We start from the raw sequence: 12,083 nt of genomic DNA, 5'->3' as shown, positions 1-12,083 counted from the left end.
CTCCTCCGCCTGAAACCTGTGGACCAAAAAAATGGAACGATTTTCCCCCTTTCACAGTGTTCACACACCATCCAATTAGGGCTCCCAAACACAAGGGAGAGAGCAATAGGCAGGCAGAGGTGTGGGCAGCATAAAAGGACAAAAGAAGAACAGTGGTGTGACAGGTTCTAGAACGTAGATGGAGACTGTAGAGGAGGGAACGATGGTGCCTTTGAACACATCATACCTGCTTGTGCTCTGTTGAACTGTGTTGATCTTAATCAGCTTTCACTCATTTTTAACGCTGTTTCCCATTAGATGTGTGTTTTCTACTGTATGTTATTAAGAAATTACTGCTAAATTATCCCTGTGTACTAGAGCTAAAAAGATATTCCACAATAAAAATACTGAAGACTTGTTAAAGGTCATCACAAACAGGGTCTCTATTACATAGACTGTCCACCAGATGGCACTGTAAAGTTTATTTTCCACAAATTTTAAAGGATCCTCATCAAAAATGTTTGTTTATGTTGTGTTTATGGAAAAAATAAAAATAAAAAATAAAGTCTCAAATAGCTGTTGTTACCATCCTCAAAAATCCAGAATCAGTCAGACTATAATCTGCACGCTAACACCCTGTACTGAAATACGACCTCAGTTAGTTTCCAAACAGCACCTTTTTTAATGCATGGAGTGGTCAGATTGACATAAACCTGCTCTCGGTATCAAACTCAGATCTCAGATTTCAGAGCCTCTTCCCAGCACTGGAACACACCGTAAATCAGCAGTAACTTTGAGTAAATGAGTACTTGTTTTCAACTGCATAATGAGCCACATGCACTGCAGTGTACACATCACCTGTAGCTCAAGTTTCAAATGACTACAAATGGTTGAAAAGAAGGGAAACCACACATTCAGCAGCAGTCATTAAAGTGTCGTATGCTACACTCTTCTGATTATTGCTCAGTGTCGCCCCCTTCAGTTTGGACAGGCAGAACTGCACCTTGCCCTCCTGCTGAGCTTCAATCACTGGATGACTGAGTTTCTACCTGACTGATAGAAAGTGACAAGATAATGTTCGCTGTTCTCTGTTGGCCTCTTAACAGCTGAACAAAAGTGAAATATTGACAGATGTTTTTTTTTTTTCTTTCTTTTTTTTTCAGGTTAAGTGTTGAACTGTCAATCACAGTTATTGCAGAGGCAGCCAAAATCTGAGTGCTCAGCAGCACGATTATGGTCGTGCATTGGGTGAAGTTTAGAAAGAGGAAAGCACTGATACAAACTGCTGTAGCTCTGTGGTTTAAACCAACTAATTATTGGCTGTGCGCACTCAACGATCAGGTGAACCTGCAGAAATTCTCAGATCTTCAGATGTCATGGCACCGGTGAGCTGCCAGTGATGGATGAGCAGGGCAGAGGCTTCTTAATGTCAGCTCATTTTCCCTACACTGACACACTGTCTTGCACAGTTATTCAAGACAAGTAACAAACGAGCATGAACGTGCAAAGAGAAGTGCCTCATGCTGCATGTCATCCATAATGTACTAATGTGAAAATGAACAGGTAGTGTGTCAGACTGTACATGAAACTGCACAACAGTTATAGTCCCCAGCATAAAGAAAGTCATTATCTGTATCAAAGTGCTGTTTAGATGACTGCCAGACACAAACACTTCTCTCCAACGAAGACACAGAGAGTCTGCTATCTCTCACTAAAGCTAATTGCCCCTAATTAGGAAGCCTTGATTAAGGTGCAGCTTGTGATTTAAGAGGAAGTCAGCAGTGATGATCACTGTCTCAGCTTCTCTCCATTCTAATTGTTCATTTTAGTATTAATTTCCTCTTTAATTGTTCCTGTCAAAAGACCTTATGCATAAATGCATGCCATTTGTGCCAGATTACACCTTTCTCTGCATTTTGCAACCCAGTGACCTTAAATTAATTAATGTTTTGTTGTGATTTTTTTCATTTTTTTATTTTTTGCTGTGCTGGAGTCCTCAGTATACGATTCTTTCAAAATAAATGACTTTTTAAACCTGCCACAACTTAAATTAAACATTGCTTGTTATCATCAAGGTATTTTTATGTTCTCTGGTGATGTTGGCTGTGATAACATTTTTTTTTTACCCTCAATTAAACCTCAGTACAGCAGCCATTAAAAATCAAATGTGAGAACTGATGCACAGCAGCATGCCATGTGCCTTCACTGTGTCCACACAGTAAAGTTCAGAAATGGAAAAACGCTGCTTCCATATTGCGTAATCAGCCTCATGACAGTGACACAGTGTTTTAATTTACAAATCGCGACAAGATTTGAAAAATGCTTTTAATTTCTGATCGCAGTAAATACCATATTCTTCAGTAGCACATCCAACACAACTCTCCTTTTCCTCAAATACTCCATAAAGTATTCAGCTTGGATCATTTTGGAGTGGCCTGTTACGGATATGCTATAATTAGATTCCTATGCTTGAGAGGCTTGCAGCGTGTTGATCATTGTTATTTCATGAGGCAGGCAGTGCTGTGAATCTCATCTTTTCAGACGAACCGCTTTCTACTTGCAGACAAGCAGGGCCCTCGAGATGTTCATAAATATGAAAGTAATACCTTCCCAATGTCCATGGATCATTTGAGGGAAGCTGTTTTTGGTTTTTTAAACTTGAGGTGAGCTAAAATGCTAATCATTTACTGCTACTTCATTCAGCTGCAGTGTTAGCTTCCTAAACCACAGATTGATTATTATCAATGCTGTTTCTAATTTGACCTTAAAATCATGTAATCTCTCACAAAGACAGGAATGAGATGCTAAAATGAATGTCGTCTTCCACTTAACAAAAATGGAGTGATGGCGCCCTCTGGCTACAACAATGAAAATGATGTTTTAAATCAGTAATAATATTGTACATTATTACTAGTTTTTATCAGTGTCTGTGCAAACCTCAGGCAATAAAGTAAATTAAGCATCTCTCCCACATGTAACTACATCACTGGTTGTTTTTTGAAAATGCCTTGAAATACCGTCTCCTGGTAAAAGCTTATGATAATGTATTCTTTCATTTTCCTTTCAGATCCTTTTCCATCTCCAGGGGGAGAGGCCAGCGTCTCAGTAAGTGCAAGATTCAATTAAAAGCCTCGTCATCATTCCCATTCAGTCCACGACTGAATGGTCCTGCTTCAGTTCAGTCGCTCCTTGGGAGGCTTTTGTTAGCATCTGTGCATGATGGTTTTTATGTGGCAGACAAACAGAAGAATACGACACACTTTAACTGCATTGTTACCTGGAGACGTCAGGCTTTACTTGTTGGATGTTTATATCAGCGGATATCGAGAGCTCTTAAAGCTTGAGATAAAACCTGCCTGGATCGGCGTGTTATTTAAGGACACGCGCTTGTTCACAGGAGGAAGCAAACTGAAAGCAAAAGACAGGCAAAAAAAAAAACACACTAACATGTATTCAGACACAAAACCAAGCATCCCCACACGCGGCGATTACAGTTTAACAGTTGATGAAAACACTTGGATAAGATGCAAGTTTAAAAAAAAGTATTTATAATATGATACAAGGATATTTTGTGCAAGAGATTTTTGGGGCTGTGAAACCTGTACATTATGAACAAAGCACTTAAAATTCAGTGGCGACCTGAAAGCAGAACATGGCTTCTGGGCCATGATTGTGTCAAACGGCTAACTATCAAGATACTTGCTGTATTATACAAATGGTGTCCACCAGTATACAATGGCAGTATAGGATTAGATTACATATTTATATAAAGTGCAAAAAGAAACAAGCACTTACAGCGAAGGCCTGAAGTGCTGTGTGACTGAGTGTAAACCCACCGCCACAGGCTGACAGCCTTCTCATCATTTGGCCGGGTGGTTGGGCTAAACCCTTCTGAAGACATGGCAGGGCAGTATGACAAACTGTTGGCCGAAGTTCAGTTGCAGAATATATACTGTATTACAAAATGTATGAAAGGATTACCAATCTGTGCAATATACTGAGTCTTACAAATATAATCAGTATGGACAGTTGTGAAAAAGTTATCTAAAATTCCCCCTTTTTACAATTATAAATAGACACTTTTTGTTTACTGCTCCTTCTACACTGAAGCATAGCACCACAGGCTCTCATTTTTTCATCCTTGAATATGAAATGACCTGAAATAAATGAGAAGGTTCATTCTTATTTCAGGGGAATAAGACATCCTGGACATTAAAGATATAAGAAAATATATGCACTGTTAGTGACTAGATTACATGTTTCGTTTATAGTTCATATAACCCAGATTCCAAAACAAAAGTTGGGATGCTGTGTCAAACATGGACAGAAACAGAATTCAGTCATTTATACAATCATGTGTTCACAAAGTAGTGAACCTTGCTCCGCCCTTTCTTGTGAACGACTGAGCCTTTCATACCCAATCATGACACTATCACCTGTTACCAATCAACCTGTTGCACTCCACCTCTTTCCCAGTCTTTAGCTGCTCCTGTCCCAACTTGTTTAAAGCATGTTGCTGCATCAAATTCAGAATAAGCAAATATTTACAAAAATCATGTTTCCAATTGAGCATGTTTCAAAAAGGATTAGCAATTTATCCCATTCTGTTTTATTTATGTTTGTACACAGCCGCCCAGTTTGTGTAGGATGAGGGTCGTAATTCTGTTTTTTTTTTTTTCTCTCTCTCTAATAATGCTTCAAGGTTACAAAAAGCAAGTGAATTCAGCATCACAGTTGAGTCTCAAGAATACAGGAGAGTAAAGAGGCATCAAGCGGTCCATCAGACTCTGTCCAGCACCTCTCTATGTCAAAACACCAGCAGCTGGGGATTCTGGGGGATTATCTAGGTCTGCTGGGAACCCTGTTGAAAGACAAAACAAGTACAGTCAGCTGGGCACAGGACTGACAGCAAACACTGGGTGGACATCATAGAACGCTGATGTAAAAAGGACGGCTTGTCGCTGTCGGGGTTCATTGATTTTTGTCCTTACTGAGTTGGTTCGTTTACGTTTCCAGCAGTCTGGATTGAGTCTTTTCTGCTCCTCTGCCAGAGCCTTGGCCTCCATGGTGTACATCCTCCTCTCCTCGCTCTTCATCTTCTTCCACTTGTCACCCAGGATGACACTGATGGCTCTGGAGGTAAGAGACGATCAAGGGTTCACTTCTTTCAGATTGCTATCTCACTTTGTTTTTCTTGAATCGTGTCTAGGTAACACGAACACAGCTTGTATATTTTTACGGTTTTAAACTTAAGCTCTTCTTCAAAATGAAGACAAATTAAATGTTATCAGTTTTGGCACAGGCCCCTTGAGGCAGGGTCACCAACCTCCGCAGTATGAAAGCGGGACCTGTGGCCTTAAATGAAGAATTCACTTCTAAAATCACTCTTGTGTAATGGTCCCAGAAAATGAAAGTGCACTGATGGTTCAGAAAACTGTGAAGCCTGGTGATACTCCCACACTGCAACGACTGAGTAGATAAGCCAACTGGAAAGGAAGATAAGACTGTAAAAACAACACGTTCTCTAGATGTAGTGACGGAGGTCTTCACGTTCACATGCAGAACAGACCAGGCTGGCTGAGAAATGACTGGCTAAATAAATTGGTCCAACTCTTATAAATGCTTGAGGAGGAGAGAGCATTACTCATTCAGGTTCTCTTCCACTTTAAACCACTTAAAACCAGAAACCACCAGTGTCACAACCACTTCTCTAACCAACATGCTGCAAACAGAACTGAAAGCCTGAAGAGTTCCTGTGCACATAATCTTTTTTCCTTTCTGAATATTTACTCTGCAAGAGTTCCTCTTTCTTTATCCTCACCCCTGGGGTCTCAGGGGTCCATGAGGTATTCTCTTGCTGTGAAACTATAAAGCTAACATATAAAGTCATGGACTTTCAATCTGTAGCTCTGGCCTTGGTAGCTTTGGCCTGGTCGACTCAGTAACATTGAACACAAAGAGCGTAAATACCCGCTGCGCCAACAAGACATCCCAAAATCACAAATTTCAATTAGAGCTCGTGTGATGGACAGTCAATCTTGTGTTTTCTGTTTTATCTTGATCTCCTGCCTCCTGCCAAATTCACCTTTGTCAATGAAACACTGATGCAATGTGACGTCAATATGCTGTTAAGTACAAAATTACACAACCAGACTACAAACACCGCAACTCCGCTATCATTGTCTGTTTACTATGACTTCACATCTGATTTCAGGACTGAGTGTGAGGCAGCTTCATTGAGCAAAAGGCTCATGTGACTGTAACTTAAACTTCATTAACCTACATCAGATCATTCTGCTTTACAAAAAAGGCAACTAAACTCAAGACCACTGGCTTTCATTGACTTCTGCGTACCTGTTGTCCTTCCCAGGATACATCTGCGTGTACTCCACTCTGTACTTCTTGGCAAAGAGCATGAAGGCATTCATTGGCCGCTTGCATTTTATAGGCGTGGCACCGCTGGCTGTCCCTGAGGTGTGGCTCCTGCTTGATTTGCTCGTGGAGGATTGTGGGGAGCTGGAGCGCTCGAGTTTATCACAGTCTGGACTGACAGCACCCCCGCTAGACAGGGAGGTCCTGCGCTGACGAGCCATGCTGCTCAGGACATACACTGCTGAGGAATCTAGTGGGGTGAAGTCATAACTGCAGGAGAAAGGACGGAGAAGAGAGACGTGAGTAAACGTTGTGTTTTTCTAATCTGTCACATTTTATCTGCAGCGTCGTTTTCTTCCAGTGTGTGTACCATTTTAATTTCTTTTGCTATGAAAAAGACCCTGTTTACACTTGGTATTAACATGCATCAATCACAAGTGGAAAAGCACTAAATAGAAGTGTAAACTATCACAAGAGGCAATGCGATCCGATCATTTAAACCACTTGCCGCAGTGGTAGGGAACACGTTTGACCACGTCTTTTGTTGAGTAAACACCTACGTGTCCTCTTGCATGCCCGACAAGGACACAACAGGAAGACAGCTCATCAATGCAAGACGCAGTGATTGTTTTGGTGACAAACTTTGAAGAAGAGCACTGATGTACCTGCTTTGAGGACAGGTGCCTTTTTCGTCTTGTCCTGGACTCTTCTGCATGTCATTAATGACTTTGTCCTGTCAATGTCAACAGTTGGGAAAGCCTGCGTATTTTTGTTTTCTTAGCTAGCTGTGTGAAACAAATGTGGCCCACCTGCACACACTGGAGTACGACGAAGATTTAGGGCCACATTGAGGATTGGGACTGTACACTGTCTGTGTGTGTGTGTGTGTGTGTGTGTATGCTCAGCTCAAATACGACTCCTTCTAAAACTTCTTCTGTTCTGCTTCACTCTCACTGCTCTCTCATCGTCTTTTTAGGCCACAACAGGCCAATATAAACCTGTAATAATTGATATTTGGCCACTTGGGGGCAGTGGACACAAGATGTGAACAAAACTGACTTTCACATTGACAAGTGATTCGATGACCATATTTAGCTGTTACAGAGCGATGTTATCACTCATTTGGAGTCATGTCTCTGGCCACCTGGTGGATGTAAGTCCAATATTCACTCTTTTTTCAGCTCTGTTTTTAGTCTCTGCCAACACCCCAGGGAAATATATGGCTCATTAGCTGCTAAATGCTCCACTACGTTCACCAGCTAGTCTCTAACTGTGTCTGTCTGTTGTCTAATGCTGAGCAGGTAGCGTAAAGTGATTTCTCAGCAGCTTGCTGCAGCTGAAAGTGGCGCTACAGGAGCTGCGAGAGCGTACCTTCTGAAAGTGTCAAAGACCACAGAGTCGTCGCAGTTAATGGCATCTGGGTGGTTTGGTGGCAGGCAAACGTCGCCCAACTGCATCTCATAGCACGGGATCCCGTGGTGCACCACAGTAAGGCTCGGATAGAAGGAAGACCACCCTGAAAAGCACAGATGGGATATTACAGATTACTTTGATCATAAAGCTCTGTTTACTTCAACATAAAAACTGAATAGTCTTCATTTGGTAAACAACATTTGGTCAGTGGATCCTTCTGTTGGCAAAGATGAATTTCACACATTGCTATAAAATCTGTTTTTGCTTTCTTTTCTTGCCAACTCAGCTGACATTTATCTGTTTTTGTTTGTTTGTTTAGGACAGAACATAACCTGTGGTTGATATGTGTGCTGGATTTGAATAAAAATAATTAAAAAATGTTTTTCAAGGGTCTTATTTTACCTTTATTTTTGACAAAAAATGGGTGATCCAGTCGACATTCAGCTGTTAACAGGCCGTCATCGGGTGAGCCAGGGTCAAAGGTCAGCTTCAGAACGGCCTGGCTGAAAGATACCGTCTCTTCGTGGCTCACCAGCTTCAGCCCATCTGAACCATATCTCTGTACATGGAACAAATGACCGCTAAGATGAGTCCAACCTGATGCCCGGCTGCCTGATTTCTATGATACTAAATGACACCACCACTGCAAATCATCAAGGATGTAATGTGTTTAAATTCACTCATTCACTCACTCACTTCCTGTACTTCCACAGTTAGCCTGGCTGCCACCTTGTGGTCATGACAAACCATTGTAATGTCTACTGACATCTCACTGACCAGGAATCATGCGCTCATCTAGTCATGCTGAGTATGAGGTGGAAGCTATTTTAGAGAACAGCGGGTTGTAGGGAAATATATTAAGACATACTGAGCTCACTGTTTGTACCTTAAGAGAGGAGGAGGATGGCATCATGGTTTCATCATCTGAGTCGTCGTCAGAATCCCCGAGTTCATCAGCTTCCTGCCACTCCACATTAGGACCTCGATGGAAGCGCAGGCGAGTTCCTGAATATCAACACAACAATGCGACGTGATGAATAAGCAGATGAGTGTTGATACTGACAAGAGAATGCTGGAAAACAGATGCAGTACTGTTGTTTGGACACCGGAGGTCACAATTTCCTCACAAATGTTTGTGATTCGTGCTCTTCCCAGTAAAGGGAGGATCCTCTCAGAAAAGCATAAACAATAGATTTGTGTCAGCACCTCTAAAGGTTCTGTCCAAAACGGTCTTTGATTGCACGTCTGCTTGTCATCAACACAGTTTGAAGGCAGAGCAGTGAAATGGCCCATGAGTACTTTTTTCACTATATAAATTACACATCAACTCACAAACATATCATGAGTCTGACTACAAGATAAAAATGAAACTCTTTGTTTCTCAACTAATCACATTAGAAAAAAATGGTGGGTTTTACATTTGTGTGTCACCACTACTCATTTAAATACTAATAGATTTAAGGAAACATTAGGAAATTACTTTGTTTTCCACTTATTATACAGTATACTTATCGAATCTTGATTTTATTGATGCTTCTTACTATGACAGTATCCCCTTTACTGCTGTAACGGTGCATATTTCCCCAATGTGGGATTAATGAAGGATTATCTTATCTTGATAGGGAGTATGTGTTTACACTGTGCCTTTAAGACACGTGTGAGGCATAAGTCTGGAGACCATTTTTCAAGAAATTCTTAGAAAAGCTGAACATTAATGTAAACGTGTGTGAGTGAGGAGGTGTGAGGTGAGGTGGACGGACTGGTGGATGCGTACTGTATGTACCTTTAAGGAAGCAATGCCAGGCGGTGGAGGGCCAGGAGTGGGACCAGGCCATGTCTTCATCATCAGAAAACGATGAGGACATTGAGAAAACTCCAGACTCTGATTCACTGCTGGCCTGTTGCACACAAAGTTAAAAGGACGTTATCACTGGGTCATCAGGAATGGTTGAGTGTTAGGTTTTTCAGAGGTTGAGGTTGGAAGTTCAAGGTTACCCTGACACGCCTGCGCTCCCTGAGGTGGCCTCTGGATGGGTTGGGTGCGCTGCTAGCTAATGGGGGACGGGCGTAGGAATGTAAACTATTACTGTTGCCAAAGATGTGGACTGGAGATGATCTGAAAAAAAAGACAGTTTCATAAACATATATCATGGTCGAAAGGGCACATAACTGTGATGCTGTATATTATAATCTACAGACATCTGAACATAATCCTCTTATTCAGCATCAGCGGCAACAACACAAGATTAACCGGCTGCTTAATTGATTTTCATGCTAGCTGGTATTGGGACAAACCTCTTATATGGGGCGTTCTTCAGCAGGGGGCTCTGAGGACTGGTGGCAATGTTGGCCAGTTCAGCAAGCCAGTTGGTGCTGGGGGAGCAGCTGAGCTCTTGGTGAGACACTCCTGCTCCAACCTGAAATAACCCTGGAGACCTCTGGTCCTCCTCCACCTCCTGCAGCTCTGGCATGTCATCTGGGGAGAGGTGAACAGTAATATTCATAATTCATACGTGGGAAAAGCTCAGTTTTCCTGAATGTAGAATGGGACTTTAGGATTTTTACCATAATCCATGTGACACCCAGGTGAGGAAGGCAGGTCCTCGTTACACTTGAGTGGATCAAAAGACTCGTCCATTCTTACAATGTTCTGCTGTTTCCTCTTTTTTCAACAGGCTCCTGGTCAGTTTATTCAGCTTCCATCATCATATTCTGCCACACCAGCTGATTACAGGCCAAAAAAAGACAAAACTACAGTTTTCACAAAGTCAAACTGCTGCTCTTTCTATCAGATTTATACAATAATGTCACATTACAAGTCTGAATGTTGATATGTGGATTTTTTTATTTTTATTTTTTTACATGACTTAATGAATGGATCCATTCAATAAAAAAAAAACAAATTATAAAATAATGCACTTAATCCATAAAAGATTTCTAACCACGACAAATAAAAAAATAACCCTGACGGTATGTCATCACTGCAAGACATGTCATGCATTGCATCAATATAAAGGGAAGACAGTCAGCCTTTCGGGAATCCTTTGTCTCTGAATGTACCTCTGTGACTGGTCATGTGACCCTCTGCGTGGAGGCCTTGTTTATAAACTCCGAAGGGTTTCGCGCATGCGTACCAGAGCTCATTCATTCATGACTGCGTAGCAAAAGCGATAAATAGCATAAATTCGCTTAAAAAAGTGGCGCACAGAGAATCGAAAGCACTAAGATGAAAAACATGTCAAAAGATTATCAATGACAGAGTGAGACATTTGAAGCTGGCTTGGAAAATGTGAGACGTTTACGTGCAAAGTAAAGAAAAAAATCGTTGAAAATACAAAAGAAGCTGTGAACATCAAAATAATGAGTTAACGAGAGGAACTATCGGTTATTTGCGCTCTGACATCGACTGGAAGTCGCTGGACGCGCTGACAAACCATTTCTCCGACTTCGTGAACGCGGATATGCAAACAACATACCGTCAATAAACCGTTTCGGAAGTATTATCATGTCGAAAAAGACAGTCTAAATGACAGGCCTAATGTCCCCCGACTCCTCAAATGCAACGGCAGTGTCCCCTGTTCAGACCCAGAGACTGTCGGTCCAACACTGTAAACAAAAGAATGTCAACAAGTTGAGGCATGACGCAACCTCTGCCCCGTTCAAAATGAATGACACAAAAACCCCCAGAAGCCTTTTAACAACACTTTCACACTCTGCAAGGCATCTTCCACCAAATGAAGGACTCGTTTTTACACACCAAAGTGCCGTCGGACGGGCTTTTATCAACAAAACAACAAGCGTCATAGCGAAAAAAAAACACTGTCGACCACAACCTGTCATTCGACATCCAATAAAGGCGTGACAACACCGCTAAAACACCGTGGTGCAGCTGTAAAGACACGGATCACCAAACGCTCAAGTTAAAAATTAGTTTAAACCTTTTATTTCTTCGAAAAAAAAGTGGTCAACTTCCCACTTACCAAACCTGTCGACATCGACAAACTCTCTGGCATTCACTCGAGGGGTGGGAATGAATGCTTCAAGAGAACGCCTCCTATTGGTGGATAAGAACGTCAAAAACAAGAATCCGGATCTGCTATTGGTTGATGCTTTTCAGAAAAATATGGAAGGCGGGGGCTAGTTTGTTGATCATCTTTTCATTGGATGGAAGTGCATGCCCATTACTAGCCAGTAACAGCTGATTGGCAATAACAGGAACAATACATGGTTATTTTTTATCTGCAATGTTCCAACTAAAGCAAGAAGTACTCAGAGAGCTTTCTAGATAGTTTTCCTTTCTCTAGTAATTAAATCACTGT

The 12,083-nt window shown here is 41.6% G+C and overlaps 1 protein-coding gene across 2 annotated transcripts; it reads right to left on the bottom strand.

Annotated features, from left to right (window-relative positions):
* Nucleotides 1-3,506: 3,506 nt before the first annotated feature.
* Nucleotides 3,507-11,796, bottom strand: hbp1 (HMG-box transcription factor 1). Of its 2 annotated transcripts, none has more exons than XM_076733694.1 (11): nucleotides 11,745-11,796; nucleotides 10,330-10,488; nucleotides 10,060-10,240; nucleotides 9,760-9,880; nucleotides 9,548-9,662; nucleotides 8,651-8,769; nucleotides 8,167-8,323; nucleotides 7,723-7,867; nucleotides 6,334-6,621; nucleotides 4,971-5,112; nucleotides 3,507-4,840 (listed from the first exon to the last, which is right to left on the bottom strand). In XM_076733694.1, the coding sequence occupies exons 2-11, from the start codon at nucleotides 10,400-10,402 to the stop codon at nucleotides 4,823-4,825; spliced, it is 1,359 nt and encodes a 452-aa protein (XP_076589809.1). In that variant the 5' UTR covers nucleotides 10,403-10,488; nucleotides 11,745-11,796; the 3' UTR covers nucleotides 3,507-4,822. The 2 variants fall into 2 exon arrangements, with proteins under 2 accessions (XP_076589809.1, XP_076589810.1); XM_076733695.1 differs by lacking the exon at nucleotides 11,745-11,796 and adding an exon at nucleotides 10,825-11,388.
* Between the last annotated feature and the right edge of the window lie 287 nt (nucleotides 11,797-12,083).

This window comes from Chaetodon auriga, chromosome 6 (assembly GCF_051107435.1).
Source record: "Chaetodon auriga isolate fChaAug3 chromosome 6, fChaAug3.hap1, whole genome shotgun sequence".
Lineage (NCBI taxonomy): Eukaryota > Metazoa > Chordata > Actinopteri > Chaetodontiformes > Chaetodontidae > Chaetodon > Chaetodon auriga.
The sequence above is the reverse complement of the archived record's forward strand: the minus strand, read 5'-3'. Positions and strand labels throughout refer to the sequence as shown.